This window comes from Larus michahellis, chromosome Z, assembly GCF_964199755.1.
Source record: "Larus michahellis chromosome Z, bLarMic1.1, whole genome shotgun sequence".
NCBI lineage: Eukaryota > Metazoa > Chordata > Aves > Charadriiformes > Laridae > Larus > Larus michahellis.
Genome location: NC_133930.1, coordinates 64,483,607 through 64,502,156, shown reverse-complemented (window position 1 = coordinate 64,502,156; position 18,550 = coordinate 64,483,607). Strand labels below are relative to the sequence as shown.

Genomic DNA, 18,550 nt, shown 5'->3' with positions numbered 1-18,550 from the left:
GAATATCAGAGTATATCTAGTACCTTGGAACAGGCATTGTAACAGCTCCCTGGGCAGGAAGGTTTTGATACCTCATTGCTCGTTGTCTTACCCCCAAGATATACTTCTGGAGTTCCTCTCATGCGGTAGGAAAGAGTGCAGTAGTTTGGAGACAATAATCTTCTCTTTTCCATGCTAGAGCATGGGTCTACTTGTTCCCTATTTACAAAAAAAAGGTGACAGTTTATTCATTGGGTAGTATTTGTTGAAAAAGATATGCTTTTCTCCACAGGAAGCTCACCTCCTAAATGTCCACAGATCTTCACAGCCTCTATTTTTCTGCTGATTGGGGCCACAAGGTACCAATCTAAAGTGTCAGAGCGTGACGTAAAGTCCCGAAGAGAATGTTGTTTTGTTTTCTTTTTTTTCTTCTGCTAAGTTAGATTGTTACATCCTGCCACTCAATTATCTTTGCTATTAAAACATATTTAAGTTCTGCCGAGGAAGCTGAGCATAAGCAAAACAAAACAGGATCATCTGGTTCTTCTTTGCATAGGGGTAACTTGTCAAAATCTTGACAGACTCTGTGAAACCACATCGCACACAAAATCAGGTTCAATAAACAGTCGCTAGCGACAGAAAATTTTCTTGCTTTGATGGAAGTATACAGATTTTGCAGTTTCTAATTTTAGCTCTATAGTTTACAATAAATAACCTGAAAGCTTTGATTTTTTTTTGAGCAGAGAAAGTATATTTCATGTCATGTTTTCTTTATTAAAAAATCAGAAAGTGAGAGATGCTTATGATTTCCTTAATTATTAAGTCTGTTTGCAGTGCCGCAATCTTCTAGGGTACGGTTAAACAAGCAAACAAGAAGAACAATGGATTTTTACTCACTGCCATATCAATTCTGAGGTCCTCAAGGTGATTATTGCTATGGAAGTATGAATAAATTTAATCAGCTGTTCAAGCGTACTTTGGGGCCTTTTAAGTTGTGGGTGTTTTTTTTTTTTCTTCTGATTATTGCTGCCTTATAGATCTGAATATTCGCCTTAATTTAACATTTCTCATATTTAAGTGGTCTTGACTGGCGTGTCTTACTTTCAGGGCTCCCTAAGTGTATTGCATACAGTGTAATGTGAAGTCAATACATTTTTGGAGGAAATACAAAACTATCAATATATGAATAAATTTATTTTTAAAATGGTTTTTGACCATGGCTTTTTACTGTGCGGTGGATGCATACGTGTGTGATCTGTAGTAGTAACAGAGTTGGAGAAATCATTAGATGAGAGCATCCATGAATGTGTTTTAAGTATAACCTTCATCAGTGAAGTGAGAAACATGAATTCATGCACATTTGCAACACACTCAAACTTCAGCCTCTGAATGCTGCAAAACGCTATGTGGAAATGATTCTTATTGCGTTGCTTGCTTTCGTCGTCTTTTTGGGTGGAAGAGGCACAAACAAGCTCAATAGTATGTTGAACATCTGGAGAACCTCTCTGGAAGGACTGCAGACATCTGTGGGCAGTGCTTTATGGGCAGGTGGGCATGTGTCAAACCAGAGCAGTGAAGTGCCGCTGAAGGAGTTGTACCTTACCTTTCCTGTAAACAGACCAGACCCTACTGGACAATAACTGTTGAACAGTAGTAGTCTTGGTAGGATTTTTTTTCTTCAATGGAAGATGCATTCAGATCTGTATGTTTAGCCCAGGGGGCATGTGCTGTTGCTTTCTGTTTTCCTTTTAAACTTCTTGCATTAGACCTCAGTGCTTTCTTCTGCTCATATGGATAAGATACAGGATATCCATATGGATAAGATACAGGAATTGCATCTCTACACATCAGTAAATAACAGTGATAAGTAAGTGATGGAGATAATGGCTAAAACAAGTCATCATGCCTCTTACTGCATGTTGAACTACTGGCAGCAAGCGCTTGTGAGCAGAACTGTGTAAAAATTAGTGAGACACCAGATACGCTAACCTGTTTCCTTTGGGCAGCTAGTCTCCTTGCAGATATGTCAGAATATGGATATAGGCCACTTCATATGTAGAAGTCCTTGTGGTGCTCAGTGCCTTGTTTATATGACCACATCGGAAATACTTGATTAGAGCTAAAACTTATCATTTTAATGAAGTTGTACTGAATCATAGTGGCTACAGTGGATACCTCATCAAACAGGAAATGGACAAAAAATGCCTTTATGCCCTGGTCCTGTACTTACATGCCTGAGTTGAACATGTCTGTGTTTGTGTGATGACAGCTTATGTCAGAAAGTTTTCCTTTGTGGTGCTTGACCTGTGTTTTTTCTTGCAGAGGGAAGTAAAAAGGAGCTCAGTTTCCTAATGGATTTGGAAAACAGATGACTATCTTGTGTTTCTCACAAGTTGTGGGCTGGCCTGATACTTGAAATACTGAGGCAGGGCTGGTCTTATGTAGTATGGAGCTCCAAGCAAAGTTTGGGCCCTACATTTTTGGCCCTATAAATAATAGTTCTGCTTTCTGGAGCTCCTCAGGGCCCATACTGGTTCACAGTGTAAATCCCATCCCATCTTCCTCTGCTCCCCTGGTTAATTTTCTCACTTCTTCATTCCAGGACCTCCTCCCACATTTTTACCTCAAATACTAGGTTCTGATACTGCTGCAGAACCAGTGGCTAGCTATTGACAGTAGCTGCTTAGGAGATAAGTTCATATGTTAATGGCTCTGTGCTCCAACACTGGCAGCAGCTGAAGATGAGTGCATATTTTATATATTCCCTGTGGACCACTCAGCTAATGTGCAGTAGCGCGAAATGAATCTTCAAAAACAGAAGACGTGAAGTACTTCACTGGACTGCTTATAACCAAGACTGGTCTTGATTTAAACCACTCAGCTGTGGGATTGTGATGAAGCTATATGAGCCATTTTAAAATTATAATTAAAGGTTTTAAAACGGGTTTTGAGTTCACTGAGCCCTCCCTCTCACTTGATTAATCAGTGATTTATACATATATAATGACTTTAACTGACTTAGGGGGTAATTTATGTCATGATGTGCATGATATATGGATCTAAATAGACTAAGTAGAGGGAAAAAGGAACCATCTGTTCCCTAGAAAACTGTCCGCTGTCAGGATTCAAGAACGATGTTTCAAAAATGTGTTTAGAAAACCAGGAATAAATTTATCTAAATTTCTTGTGCTGTCTGGATGATATTCTCATTGGGTATATATTGCCCGACAAAAAAGGTTAGGATCTTGAATTTGTAAGCTTTTGCATGACTTCATGCTGTATTTTTGTGAACATATATAGTGTTTTTTGTTCTGATCTTCACAGTGCTCATGGAACACTGTTTTTGCAGCTACAGGATGGATACAGAGATCCCAACACCCCACTGCCCAAGTTTAAATACTACCTGCACCAAACAAGAAAATGGAAGTGGTATTTCCTGGGAGTAGGACAGTTTTATTTAGGGCAGGTGTTTGAAAGCAGAGATATCATTCTCTGTGCCACTTACCAACCTATGTAGTGGAGTTTGTCAAGTGAGAAATATCCTTCTGCCCTCTCTTATGCCGTATGAGCAAGTTAGCTATCGTAAGAAAAACATTTATGCATATTCTTAAATTTGCACATGCAAACTTCGTATGATCTTCAACAGGACGACTCATGCATGCAAACTTAAGCAAATGCGGAGGCACTTGTGGGATCAGGGCTTAACTTTCTGCCTGAGGGTGAAAAATCATAGAGTATAGATGCGTGCAGCAACCAAAATACAAAGGTAGCCTGGTGTGTGCTCCAGAAACTATAGACAGGAACTGCAAAGGCTGTTGCAAGTTCTTTTATGTTCTACCTTGTCTGTTTTGTTTTTTTTTTCCTAATACGACAGGTCTGTTGCTTTTTAAATTAAATGTATCTGTGGCAATCTCATTATTTAACAGCATGCTGGGGAAAACATTTCCTGCCAAGGCTGCTTTCAAAGTCGGCCCCTCCTGGACCCTCACCGGTGTCTCCTGAAGCCCTTCCCCGCCGGCTTCAACAACACCGGCTCCCCGACCTGACCCCCCCGGGGAGACCCCAGCGGGACACGCCGCCCGCCCCCGCGGCCCAGCAGGGGTCAGTGGTGCCGCGGCGCAGGGGTCCGGACCGGCACCGGGAGCATCGCCCCCACCCCACCACCGGCACCGCTGAGCCCCGAGAGAGGGCAAGCGAGGGTCCGGTCCCGGCCCTGGGATGCCGGGGGGGTACCGTCAGATGCGGCGCGGTGTTGCGTGGTCGGTCCGCGGGCTGCACCGGTGGCGGTGCCAGGGGGGCGGGCGCAGAGCATCCAGCCCACCGGCGGCGGCTCCTCGGCCTGGCAGGTGCCGTCTACCGGCCTCCGTCTCCAAGCCGCCCCCGGTCCTCCCGCCGACGCCCGCCCGCCCTCTCGGGGGGAGCCCTGCGCGGCGGACGGCAGGAGGCGGACGGCGGCTGCCCGTCGGCTGGGTCGGTCCCGGCGCCCGGCGAAGCTCCCCCTCACCCCCCCCATCCCTCCGCCCCTACCGGGGGAGGAGGCGAGCGGCGGCCGGCGCCCTCCCTACACGGCGGCGGGCAGCCGGGGGACGCCAGCCCCGCGCCCGCCGGGCACCGCCGCCCCCCAGCTCCGCTAGCTGGGTCCGCGGCCGGAGGTAACGCGTTCGCCGGGCGGGGAGACCTGCACCCTCCCGCCCCGTCCCCCACCGCGGCGGCGGAGAGGGCTCCTCCGGCGCCCGCTCCTCCACACAAAGAGGAGGCGCGGAAACGTGCGCGGACGGGGCGGGGGACGGGGCGGGTGGGCGGCTCGGTACCTCCCCAGGGCGGCAGCGGCGGGGGAGCCGCCGTGACAGCCAGCCGCGGGCGAGGGCTGCGCGCTCCGGGCTCCTTCCTAAAAAGCCGCCGGTCTTTTTTTTTTTTTTCCCCTCCTCCTTTTCCCATAGGGAGCGCCCGGCACCCCCTGTCCAGCCTCTTCCGCGGGATGGCGGCGGCGGGCCGCCCCGTGGGGCTGGGCGCTGCGCCCTAGCAGCCGCCGGTCTCCAGCCGCTGCGGCGGGGCGCGGAGCCGGGCGCGGAGCCGGGCGCGGCCCAAGCCCCGGCTGCGCTTCAGCCCCTCTCCGCCGCCGCCGCTCGGGGCTCTTCCCGCCTGCCCGCCCCGTCCCCGGCCATCGCAGCAGGCATGGGCTGTTTCTGCGCAGTCCCGGAGGAATTTTACTGCGAGGTTCTGCTCCTGGACGAGTCCAAGCTGACCCTGACCACCCAGCAGCAGGGCATCAAGGTAAGGGCGGACGGAGGATCGCCCCCCGCCAACACCTCCGCCTGCCCCGGGGCCGGGCTCCGCGCCCCGCGGTGCGGCTGCCTGGCGGCCTCCGCCTCCCCACCTCCTTTCGGCAGCCGGGGAGGGAGCGGCGATAGGAAAAAAAAGGGTTTTCGGGATCCCGCGGGAGGCGAAAACAAAAAAACAACTTCGTAAGTTTGTCGCGCAAGGGACACATGAATGGGGAAGAGGCGTGCCGGTGGGGGCAGAGGTGGCTTTGGAGACTTTAACTTTGAGATGCTCCTTTAAGTGAGCAGGTGCGGACCGCTCCGGAGCTCTCGGGACACCCTGCACAAGTATTTTTCTATGCCTTCTACCAAAAAAAAAATAAAGGGAGGGGCGGCTGTGTAGAGGGGGTGCTGCGCACCCGCGTTGAGTCACTCCCCTCTCCCTCCGCCTCCGGCCGCGGCTGCCTCGGGGCAGAGCTCGCAGCCTCCCCCCGGCCCCGGGGCTGGCGGGGCAGCCGCTCCCGGGCGGAGGGGTGCGGGCGTGTGAAGAAGTTCTATCCGCGTCTCCAGCCCCGTGGCCGGGTCGGTGGGAAAAGCTCTGGGGCTCCTGCAGCAGGCTCGGGGCGGGTGAGCTCTTCAAAGTCGTCAGCTGCCAAACGCTAATGAGCCCTGACAGAGCATGTGAAAACTAAGATTTTTCTAAAGGCCCTTAACTTGGTCCTGTTTGGTTAAGCCTGATGACAGCAAATGGCATCTCTCAGGCACTCGAAGCCCTTGTTCGAAAAGCCAGAGACTTGAATTTATTAGCCATGTAGGAACGTGGTTTCAGTGTTGGATCAGGAAAAAAAGAAAAAGAAAAAAAATTAGTTCTTCTAAAATCTATTCTTGGAAACGGCTGATCTATTTTACCTTAGAAATTCAAAGAATAGAAATCTGTATGCCTGTATGTTTCAGCGTGAATGATTAAAGTTTGGTGAAGCAACTGGGGAAAGGAAGACCTAAAGGGGGAGGGGAGGGTCTAAATTTAATAATATAATTTTAACTATAATCTGAGGTGCTACCAGCTCTACATGCATGCAGAATTGTCAAGCTTTGCTGAACCAACTGCCTGCTTATAAATAGGCTCGTAAATCCATGCTTAGCACAGAGGAGTAAGCAAATCACTGTGATGCTGGAATTCAGTACCTACGTAGGGTATTTGAGGTCTAAGTTTAGACACTTCTGAAAAACTTCACTTTATATGTGCAGATGTGGCTATGTATGTTGTTATGCATGCACATACACTTTTCTTGCCTGTAAATATGCAGTTGCAGAAGACGTGTATTAAAAGAATAAGCTGCAAAGATAGTCCTACGGTTAGCTTCATGAATCCAAAGCCTGAAAGGTGATGGGTTTGTGCAGAGTCTAATAAAAATTAACGTCCCATGGGAAAGAAAGGGTCTGAAGATGTAACTACTTTTTAAGAATGCGTGATTTACAGTGCTGGGAACCATCTAGGTTTGGATGAGGGTGTGGTTTCCTGCCATTCTTAGCGCGATCTGAATGTGGTATGATGCTAAAGATTTCACCCCTTCCACCTGCTCCTTCTCTGTCTCAAATCTGACCGTGGAGGAATCGTAGAGTCAGTTGGGACAATGTGTGGATCTGACAAAAAAGTAGTGGTTTGTTAACATTTTGGGATAGGCGCTGAAAGTGCACAGCAGTGAACTTCAGGGAAAGGAGAATCTCCTTTTTTGTAGCAGCCTGTTTGGTTTTTTTTTTTTTTTTAAATTAAATTTGTATAATGTGAAGCCACACCCCAGCAGTGTAACTCCATGAGCCTTCAAAAGCCTACAGAGAGGAACTGCATAGCTCTCCCCATGTCAATGGTTTCCACCATTGTGTTCTCCCTTGCCTTTGTACACGCACGAGTGTTTGTGCAGCTGCGTATGAAGAGCAGCCCAAGTCCAGCTGAAGGGTAACCACTGGTTTTTGCTTTTGCTGGGTTAGTCTGTGGCTGGAATGGTGCCCTGATCCGCATCACAGCTGGAGGAGGGCAGAACAGGCTCTTTCAACAGACCCCTGGCTTATGCCCTTTTAAACTGCTGAGGGAGCATTCGTGTTGTTTGTGTTCTGCAGGTTTCCACTGAAGTTACATGATTATTTCTAAGTAAAACAGAACTTAAAATTTGCCATGTTCTGTCATTTGGCACTTTAACCTTGAAATATGAATGTTTTGTTTTAATTCTTTTGTTAGCGTGTACATGTCTGAAAATGCAGAGTCCCGTATTTGTTTTTATAGAATTTCACCTTTGGCACTGAGTTACAGATTATAAATGTTCCTATGTATTTTATTTTAAAACAAAGATACCCTCAGAACTTCAGATTCAGGATGTAACCTTTCTTTTGTCTTCACACTTCTAATTGGGCTTACAGCTACACAGGAAATGTATGGTTTCACAAATCTTGAAGTATTACATGAGCAGAGATTTTAAGTGGTTATACAGGAAACTTCATTCCCTTCTTTTTTGCCCAAGCAGACAACGTCTGCTAGAAGTAAAACCCACAAATTAATAGCTATTTACTGTCTGTATACTTACTCAATATTAGTGGATTTAGTCTTATTTGCTTTGAAGGGTGGAAGACTGAGCTCTCTGACTGTAGGAGTCCTAGGCAACTTCATTTCTTCATTGAATTTGAAATAAAAGCATGAAGTAGATGCTTGTTTCTGAACTGATGTAGAGTTTTGAAGATGCATTGCTTAGTTTGCATGGTGGTTATTTCTGGCTTGCTATGCTTGACAGCAACTATATGCAGCCAAATATGACATTATTGAATTACTGGTTTTATTAACACATTCTTGGGACTACGGTGGGCTTTCAGTTATACTTCAAATTAAACTAATGAGCAGAGGTGGCACAAGACTAAGAATTTGAGTGCAATTTAGAGATACTTGTCTCTTCTCTGTGGACTTCAAAGAGCTTGTTAGGGGCAGGAAAGGATTGGTTTTTTCTGGTTCCAAGTGGGGAAGTTGAGGTGCAAAGAGGTTGAGTGACTTTTCCAAGGTCGTGCAACAGGTCAACATGAGGGCCAGGAATAAAGTTCCTCTAGGCTGGTAGCAGCTGACCAGTCTGCCGTGGGCCATGCTGTCTGGAGGAGTTGGTGATGATTTCTTCCTTGTAATTGCTCAAATTGACTTTTGCTTCTCATAGTTTCTTTCTGTTTTCTCACTGTGCTGTCTTGCTTGTTTTCCTTTTACGTTTTTGTGTTTTAAGTTCAGAGCAGTGTTGTATGAAAATGTGGAAGCTGGCTCTCTAGCCTTCTGGTTTACAGTAGGCTGGTAATAGCTAGATAATGAGGAAATGGCATCAGATATCTCATAATCTCATTTTTTATGTTTCCCTATAGTACATTATCAGTGAGAGATATTTTGTAGAGTACACGTTTTGAAATGATAAAGCAATGGCAATTGTTCATCTAAACAATTTTGGATTAACAGAGGGTATGCACCAGGTTCTGGTACAGTTTGTCTAATGAAGGTATATGGTCTTAAATTGTGGCAGCTTTTCCTCTAAAAAGGATGTTCAAGATGCCAGTTAAGAAATGGGTTTTTAACAGACTGTTGCTATGAATATGGTAAGAATCAGCTGTTAAATGAAAAAATAATCACTCTTCTAGGACTGTTATTTTGACTTATCTTCACATAGATTAAACAGTAATTTAGGCATTTTTATGGTACTGTAAAAGTGCCATAAGTAGGTATAGGTTCTTTGTTGATGTCACAAGACATGTCAATAGTGTTTTGACATGATGCCTAACTGATGGGTTGTGGGCATTACATATTTTGACTCTTAAGCATTGGAGTAATTGTCCTCGCAGAAGGAGACTGGTGTGCCTTGCTGCACAAACTTGTTATTGGAGGTCCAGGAAACCTCTGTGGGCCCTTAGAAAATACTGCTATGAAGCCTATTTGTGATTAGCTCTTTCACAAAGAATTGTCAACGTGTAATGAGTATGTAACAGGAATTTAACAACTTTTTTACTTATTTTTCTTCAGAACATTATTTAAGGCAAATGTTTGTATTCTTTTTCATGAAGAAAAATATTATGAACATCTCTATTTTATGTTTGTATCTCTTTGGTGGGAATAAAGTTCTTCAAAAAAACACCACCTACTTCTCCAGTGAGCAAGCTCTCTAATTAGTCTTGAGCCATCTGGTCATTGTACTTTTGAAGTATTCCTTGAAATTCCTCTCTGAGCACTATTTTTGCGCTAAGTCCTATTTAATATGACATGTGTGATGGGCCAACAGCAAAGTTTCATTATAAGAGAAGTGATGAATAGGATAGATACACTAATTCTTCCTGGAAGACACCATTTACAGCATATTGAGGGATTTGGGTCTTTTCAGTCTGGAAAAAAGAAGACTGAGGGGGGACCTTATCAACACTTATAAATACTTAAAGGATGGGTGTCAGGAGGATGGGGACAGACTCTTTTCAGTGGTGCCCGGCAACAGGACAAGAGGTAACGGGCACAAACTTGAGCACAGGAAGTTCCACCTAAACATGAGGAGGAACTTCTTTATTTTGAGGGTGGTAGAGCACTGGAACAGGTTGCCCAGAGGTGGTGGAGTCTCCAACTCTGGAGACATTCAAAACCCACCTGTGTTTTGAATGTCTGTTCCTGTGCAACCAGCTCTAGGTGACCCTGCCCTGGCAGGGGGGTTGGACTAGATGATCTCCAGAGGTCCCTTCCAACCCCTACCATTCTGTGATTCTGTGATATGTTCTGTAACATGAGTTTATTAGGTAGTAACACCTAGTAGTGATATTCTGGCCACCATACCACTCACTTGGTATGTTAAGGTGTTAATTGGCACTTCTGTGATATACAGGGCTGACTGGCGCTCCATATGTGGCCCCTCATACAGAGGTGCATCTCATGGTTTGTAAGCTACGTTTACAGGTCGAATCTCTGAATAAGGTACTCAGTCTCCAAGGAAAGTGTGTGGTTTTTACCTGGGAAATAAGCAGACAGATTTTTCCTCATGATGATTTACTGGGAATTTAACAAAATTAGATCCAACAATCTAAAAACAGGCTTCAACATCTCAACGTGGTTTAAAAAATAAACAAAAAACCCACATACATAAAAGTACCTGAAATAGTGAGTGACTGAGGTTAGGAACTGAGTTAAATGACTTCAGATGTAAAAAGCGTGAGTGGGTTCATCATAGTGTGATATATTTTGTTAAGAAACTTATGGAATAATTGACAATATGATTTAGTGCAATATATAGAAATAGGTAAACATGCCATTTCTTATAAGGTTTTCTGGGGATTATTCTGGCATTCTTCTTCTTTTTTTCATGCCCCAGTGAAGTTGTTTGGGTTTTTTTTTTGGGTTTTTTTTGAACCTGAGCAGTTCAAAATGTCCCAGGCTTCATGCCTTCAAAATTTAGTGCATACAGAAAATGCGGTGTGCACTTTGGGATCAAGCTAATTTATCTCTGGAGACTCCACAAAGTTGATATGGGAATGGCAGGCTCCTATTTTCTTCCCTGGTGAAAATGCTTAATGAATGCACGTGTCAGCAGGAAATAGAGCCCTATGAATAGAAAGATCTTACATTGTGTTCATTATTCTAATTGCGAGTTGGCATTAAAAGTCAAATTGGTAGTCATTTGCTGTGTGAATACGGAGTGTATTCTTTGTGACAGTGATGTCTGCTGGTTTATACTTCTACATTTTTTAAAAAGGAAAGCATCTTTCTGTGAGAAATTTTCTTAATTATGCAGGTACGTTATTTCAGAAATCCTAAAAATCTTTTTAATGGTAGATTGCAGTTGCTTTCCACCTATGGTAATTTGCTTACCACCTGCAGTAATTACTAAACTGTAATACTGAAGCTTAAATATACTAAATCGTATTCTGCCCTTTGCCCTGTTTGTTATTGATCAACAGATATTTTCAAGGCAGATTCTTCTAGATATTCAGAATGTTGTTTTGAAAAGAATAGTTAACGAAAAGTGAATTGCTTAAAAGGACACAACCAAAATCTTTTTGGTTTTTTTTAAACACTGAAAACTGTATTTAGAAAAACCAATACCATTCTAAGTCTTGTTGACAACCTCGTAGTTTCTTGTCTTTATAAAGCTACAGTTTTCTGTTATGAGTGCATATTTTGCACAACAGCAAGGAGACTAAACAGATAATATTGTCAAGCTACAAGTGTAAATAAGTACATGTTTTCTTCTTTAATGTCATAGTTACAGTACATCTGAGGATTCTTTGTAACAAAAGCATCGATTTTTTTTTTTTAACAAAAATATAAATTAATGGTAGTCCATAGCACTTTCATATTAGAAAGATGCTGTTCTTTCTTAAATTTCACTTAGGGATGTAAAATAGTCATCTGATTGCACACTGAGTACAAGATGGTGGATGTGGGATTGTGCACTGTTTCAGTTCTCTAAAAATGGACTGAAATAGTGCTCAATTCTGGTTAAAAAAGAATTAAAGGAACAAAAGGGCTCATGAACCTTGCTATTAACTACTTCTCAAAATTACTTTCACATATTTGAAATAGATTACTAATTTCACCAGTGTCTTTACAGATGAGACCAGCAATTTTGAATACCCCAGGGAATAACCATAAAATAAATGAACATTGAGACATTTTATTTTCCCTAGGTGCACTTAACTAAATTAATGAAACCAGCATGACAGCAAGAAGGAAATCCATTAACTTTTAAATGAAGTTACCTCTTAGTTGACCTGAGGTTTGAGCAATATTGTCAGAGGGGTCTGTTTTGCTGGTTTCAATGAGCAATGATTTCTTAATATAACCAGGGCAAATGTAAGCTGTGTGAGGCAGCCTGCTTATTATATGCTTTTTGTATTTTTGTAACTCGGATTGAGAATTTCTTACATTAGAGTATTTAGTGCAGTTAAATACCATCTGTTGATAATTTATTAATTTCAGTTTTTTAAAGTTGTAAACTAAAATTCAGCTGCAGAATTGCAGCCTTTCCCCTCAATAATGAAAACTGCTTGTATGTTGTATGAGGGGAGCTCTTGAAGAGACTGAATAATTTGAAAGGTGCTTCATGAAGAGGATTTCATTAAGAAGCTATAGTTTTATGTCACTTCACACTGTAAAATATCTGTTGCCAAGATGGTATTGAACACGTATGAGAAAACGAGAAGTTATTAGTCATGTTGCATGATTGCTAATATCCATATTTTTGATAGAAAGATGAGAGATTACTGATGCATTCTCCTTTCTTCATTCTTGACAGGTTTTTTTTTTATTTAAACTCTTACTTTGCTCAAGAGGATTTAATTTTTGTAATGAGAGAGCAGCTATAATAGCTGCATTTTATTCAAAAGTGAGATCTTTGCAAATGAATAATCAATATCTGGGTAGAATTTTGCAGACTGCATTTTTAGTATGTATTTTAGATACTGCCTTTTTGATCAGGTTTTGTGCTTGCTGCATACCAATTTATTTTCATAGTTTAAAATGAAGATTGTAATTTCAGTATTGATTATGCTTTTTTTCCCATTCTGCCTTTGCATCCTGTGTTGGGGATGGTTGAGCACTGTCGGCACTAAGGTCAAAGGGACATGCTTGGGGTCAACCTGTGCTATTATTTAGAAGTGGAAAACCAATAGAAACATTGCAAAATGAGAGCTCTGCTCCTTTGGTTTTGCTGTAGCATTAGGGGGGAAAAACTGCCTGTTTTGCCAAGTGGGAATTGTGCTTTTTTATCTCTGTGATAGAAGGCTGTATTGCTTGGCTTGTGACTGTAAATATTTATTTACTTTCTTATTTTAAGCTAAAATTTCAGTATGACCATAAGTACACCATACCTTGTTTTGCCTGTTGTCCCACTGGTCTGAGGTAGCCTGTGCTTGGTGACTCTTTGGGAGGGGGTGCTTACCTGTAAGAAAATGGGTCAGGATGGCCCAGTCTCAGGTGTAAAAGGGGACACAGGTAGCAGTAATCACACAGCCAGCGTTCTTTGTTTGAGGAAAGGGAAAGAAAACCAGTAGTATTGGGGAGGTTAGAAACAGAGAGAAAAACACCTGGGAATATGAGTGAGAGAGGAAAATAAATGCTGTGATGACAAGGGAAGAGACCTTTCGTGAAATGTAATTCTAGTAGTACCTTTCCAGAGCTGGAAAAAGGACACCTCAGTAGTTTCTTTGAATTGATGGTACAAATCATCACTATCGAAAATAACAACTAAAATTTAAAATACCCAGCTAGAGTTTTTTTGATCTTTTTCATGGAAGACTTCAGTGAGTTGAAAAGATGTTAGTGAGTTGAATGCATCATTAACCTATAGTACCAGGGTTATTATGTTAAAGCTTTGTTGTTAGAAGTTTTGGAGGTTTTTAAGGATTCCTTTTAAACAAACCCTTCTTTCATGTGAATTTTTTTTTATTTTGTCTTGGTGTGACATGAGGGAGGCGCATGCAAGTGGCAAGTCCTCCCTCCTATCAGGTATTATTAGTTATATTTAATAAGGGGAATCCTTTACATTCTGTGAAATCCAACTGCTCTTTCTGCTTACATTTGAAATATATAATAAAGTCATAATCATGGATGGTTACTAATGTGGAGGAAAAAGTGTGCTATATTTTGTATGGTTCATGTACTTATTTATTTGTCAATATTTACATTTTAAACTTTGCAGGGTTACAAATTGCTCTCTATAAGCCTGGAAAGAAGACACTCTCTCTTCTCCTAGTTCTTGAAGTTTTGGGTGTGTGGGTAAAATCTGTATGTGGTTGAGTGAGACAGTTTGATAATAAGTGGCTCAGCACTTTGCTATCTTTCCTGTATTCTGAGGAAAATGAGAACTGAGTGCACTGAGGGATAAATTCTTTGGCTGTGTGAGATGAAATGCCTTTTGGTAATGGAAAAGGAGGATCTTTTATATCTCAATTGCACAAAAAGTATTTGGAAGGCAGAAAACGTCAGTTTCCCTATGTAATTAGTGGTAAAATTTGGCATGGCTACTAATGTATGTAAGCACATGCTTTAACACTTTGCAGAACTGAAGGCAGTTGAGCATCTTGCAGGGTTGAGCCAGAAAAAAGATCATCCAGATGAAAAACACTGGACCTGGTTCTTGTTTTCCACATTCTATATATTTCACTGCAAGTTCTCGTCTATCTGACAATAAGTTATTTGTAGTGTAACCAAAAATATTTTCTGTCTATGGTAATGCCCACTTCTTATTTATTAAATATTGAAGATCTAGTTTATTATTATTAATCTTTTAAATAAATTAGATATGGAAAAATTACAGTTCTGGTTTTGAATCTTCAGTTTTATTCAGATTCTCAGTGTCACAATGTAAAAAAATTGCAACAAACTTCTTTCCTATTTGGTAGATGAATGGTGGCTAGAAGGAATGTAATGGGTTTTAGCTCTTTTTCTCCTCAGAATACCAGAAAAATAGTTGTCTTTATAAGGGGCTACACTCAGAACCACAAAGGAAAATACACCTTTTTTTTTTTATGCCATGCATGAGTACCTCAGCAAACTGGTGAAACTAGCTAGTGAGAATTAAAAAAAAATGAGGAATAACACTTACATGAGTAACGAGGAGTGAGTTCAACACTGACTTACAACTTGAAACAAATGATTATTTATCTGAAAAGAGGTAATCTCTAAATAGTGGTATGACATGTAATATGAAAGCAGACTTTCCACGTGTTCCTACTGGGGGCATCTTAAACCGTCCTCAAAACTAGCTGGTGTTGGCCAACACCAAAGACAGAAGAATATTGCATTGGGCCTTGCCTCTGCTTTAAATCTGTTTCGGTGGTGTTATCTATTTACCTATGGTATAGAAGGTGGTTGTCGTTTATGAAGTAGCGTAATCTCATCAGGGCTGTAGAAGGGAAAGGAAGTCATGTGTCAGAACCAGATGGCACTGGAAAGCCATGACTGCTACTACTTTTCCAGTTTTTGTTCATGCTGAGAAACTGTCAGATTCTTGTTTCCTGTGGTGTTCTGTGGCTGTGCTTGTACTGCCTGGGAAGACAACTTGAGGGAGTGCAAGGAGACTGTTGGACCCTGGGCTAAGTGGTGCAACTGGCCACTTCTACGCTGTGTTCCCCCTTTGGGGGTCATCTGAAGTCTGCTTGATGCTGAGAGACGATCTTTTGTCTGTATGGTTGGTTTGTTTATTCAATATGCCAGAGTAAAAGAAAGCTGAGTCTCCGACTGTCATAATTCTGATTGTCACAGCATGACTGTAAGGGGTGAGTGATACGTGTCGGAGTGCTTTGAAGGTGCTGGGTAATGTTGAAGGTTGGTTTGAACGTCCGAACCCGAGCTGTTTATATTGGGGACCATGCAGCGCATGTTCCTGACAACTGTGCCTGGATCTCCCTTCACAGGAAATGAGGACACTTTAGAAGAGGTCATGGGAGAAAGGTAGCCTAAGTTCAGTACTGATGATCAAAAGAAAAAAGGCCCCGTGCAAATGAAAGAGAGATGCAAATTAACAGCATGGTTACACTTGCAAAAAAACTTTTCTCATATCACTGTTTCCTCTCGGAAAGAAGGGAAGAAAGCCACAAGACCTTGTAGTGGAACCTTTTGAAGAGATGTGTGAGTGTCCTGACCTGCCCTCAGCTTTTTAGGTTTAATTTGCATTGCCTGCTTTCGGTAGGGGAGGAGGGAGTGGGCTTAAAGGCGTTTTTAAATAATATTTTCAGGATGGAATAAAGCCCTTAAGTTCAAAAGATCAAATATTTTGCCTCTGTTTTGAAGTGGTGTCAGATTCTTCAGCCATGTTCTTCCCCCTATTCTTTTTTTCTCTCAAAGTCCCTCAGCAGGACCTAGGTGTTCCAAAACACATGCCCATAAGCCTTTTCCTTTTGTGTACAATGTTTAAGTTGTCTGAACACTTCAGTTCTTTTTTCAGCATGTACGTTCTTCTCCTGCAATATAGGAAGCTCTAAAGCCATGGGATCATACTTGGAAACAAAAGCTTTTGGTGTCTCTCAAAGATACTGCATTTATTCTGGGTTATTTTGAGTAGTATTTTATTCTTCTGTGTTAAGACTTGATGAACTATAATGCCTTTAAAACCACCTCTGTAAATCCTCTTTCTCCAAAAATGGGGGGTATTCTGTGCTCTCCCAGTGCTACAGGTAGGTTACGGATGAGATTTACTATAAAGAAAATGCTCTAGGCATTGTGATTCCTTCAGCTGTTCCTCCAGTGTCCCTGGGCTGTTCCTGCAAAAGCCAGTTCTCTTCCTGAGGCAGAGATTTGGTAATAACATTTCTTTTTCTTGTGAAATCAATAGTGAGTTACCAAAGCCTTTCCCTGATTTGGGAATACTTGAAATTATGGACCCAGTTTCACTTCCAATGAAGACAATAGATGTTTTGGTGTGCTTTGGCATCAACTTCAAGAGGAGCCAAATTGGACCCTATTTTTCTGTGAGCAGGCTCAATTAGCAAATGATGACGCTGAAAACAAAATGTGTTAGATCTTGTATGAAGACGTTAGATGTTGTTCACATAAAAGAAACGTATAAACTTTCTACCTTTCAAATAAAAGTTAAATTCTTCTTAGTCATCCTTGGCCTTTCATCAGCATTCAGATCTTGAATCTGACTGTTCAGAGCATGAAAGCTGTATTTGTTGCTTTCATGACTGAATCTTTATTCCATGATCTTAAAGCTGTTTTTTCTCTTTTTCCACTTTCCTGAAAAAATCCGCTATAGAAGCAGGTTTCATGAACTGTCTCCTGAAGTCAACCTGCAATGCAGACCATGTTTGTTTATGGTATCTGCTGCTTTGTGAAAAAGTGAACAAAAGTCAGCATGGATGGTCAGAAAAAGAATAGGTTTATTTTTAAATAAATAAGGGCATGTCTGTACAGAAATTGGAGGGGTCTTGGTTAAATTAAGATGTTTGGGGTGGGAATCTTTGAAATGTCAAAAGGAAAGAAGTTCCTCAGTACTCCTCAGTTTTATCTTTCTTTGCAGTGATTTGTCCTGTTTGTGTTTTCGTAAGAGCTCAAAACTTTTACTGTGGCATGCAGAAACTCCAGATGAAGGCAAAAGTCATGCAGCAAAGCATGCTTCCAACTTGGCATTCTTTGTTGAGAGGAAGGTTTGATTGGGAGGGAATTAAATCACCTGCATTGAGTTCACTGAAAATTAATTAAACCCAGCTTTTTTCTTATAGATGTGTATTTTTTTTCCTGTTGCGTAGTCTTTATCTGAGCCCATGACATTCTCTATTTTTTTATTTTTTTAACTTTTTAAAAAATTTTATTTTATTTTTTTGTCTGTGAGTATTAGATAGGTCAGCGTTGAAGCTTGTCAGTAGGGCAGCATATAGAAATACTTGGGTTGCTGCATGTCACATACATGTAGTGTGCTTATAGAGCCCTCCCTCCAAGAATATTAATCCAGAACTTTTCATAAGCAAATAATGCACCCAAAGAAACTCCAAAATCAAATGGGTAAGTGAAATTTTCTTCGGTATTATTTAATCCTACCATGTGTCTTCTCTTGATGATGATTCAAAACAGCTAGATTTTTATGTGCCTGCTCTACTGGAGTTTAAGCATGCACTTGAAAAGTCACAAAAATACAAGCCAGTGTTTATTCCTGCATTCACCTGTCTTTCAAAGTTATATAAATGTATGCTGTGCCCATTTCCATCCTCAACTTGAGGTGATTATACTCTCTGTGTGTGTTTTTATCTAATCCACTAGTGGATTGATGTAATTCTCTTTAAAGTGGTGGAGTTTTTTCTGCCTTTGCCTACAGTGGATTAAGGTTCGTCATCTTAATATGCATTTTTTCCTACATAAGTCTCACCACATAGAGCAGATGGACTTAGTATTATCTGTAAGAAGAAGGACATCTAACAGGCTGCTGCTTATTATCTGGTTTCTCAAGTTTGGTCTGATTCATATTCCTTTTCTTGCATGCAGAAGGAACATGGGATAAGAGAAATCACTTGAACTGTTGAAAAGTAGCGTAATTGAATTTTGAACATTGATTTCTGCGTGTACAGAAAATGAAGCGAAAGAATGTACTCAAGCAGTAAATTATAGGAGCTAGCAGAGTGTACAGTGCCTTTAAGAAGCAGGTGTTTGCTATGAAGTTCACCGTGCATACAAATGCGCTTGCATTTTGAAGTCAGTTAGGAACAATTATGGGGGAACAGGAAACCTGACTGGCCTGATACAGGGTTTTTCTATTCAGTACAGGCTTGCAAAAAAAATAAAATAATCATAATGCAGGGAAAAGCATGATTCTTCTTAGCTCTTTTAA

The 18,550-nt window shown here is 41.8% G+C and overlaps 1 protein-coding gene across 3 annotated transcripts in view; it reads left to right on the top strand.

The window, feature by feature from the left end:
• The first annotated feature begins 4,517 nt into the window (after positions 1-4,517).
• Positions 4,518-18,550, top strand: part of EPB41L4A (erythrocyte membrane protein band 4.1 like 4A) — a 132,577-nt gene continuing 118,544 nt past the window's right edge. For 2 of the 3 annotated variants that reach the window (XM_074570350.1, XM_074570352.1), the window contains exon 1: positions 4,805-5,253. In XM_074570350.1, the coding sequence (XP_074426451.1) occupies positions 5,155-5,253 (99 nt within the window). In that variant the 5' untranslated portion in view covers positions 4,805-5,154. Of the gene's footprint in view, positions 4,632-4,804; positions 5,254-18,550 lie in introns of those variants that run through there. The other variant, XM_074570353.1, reaches the window with a different exon arrangement.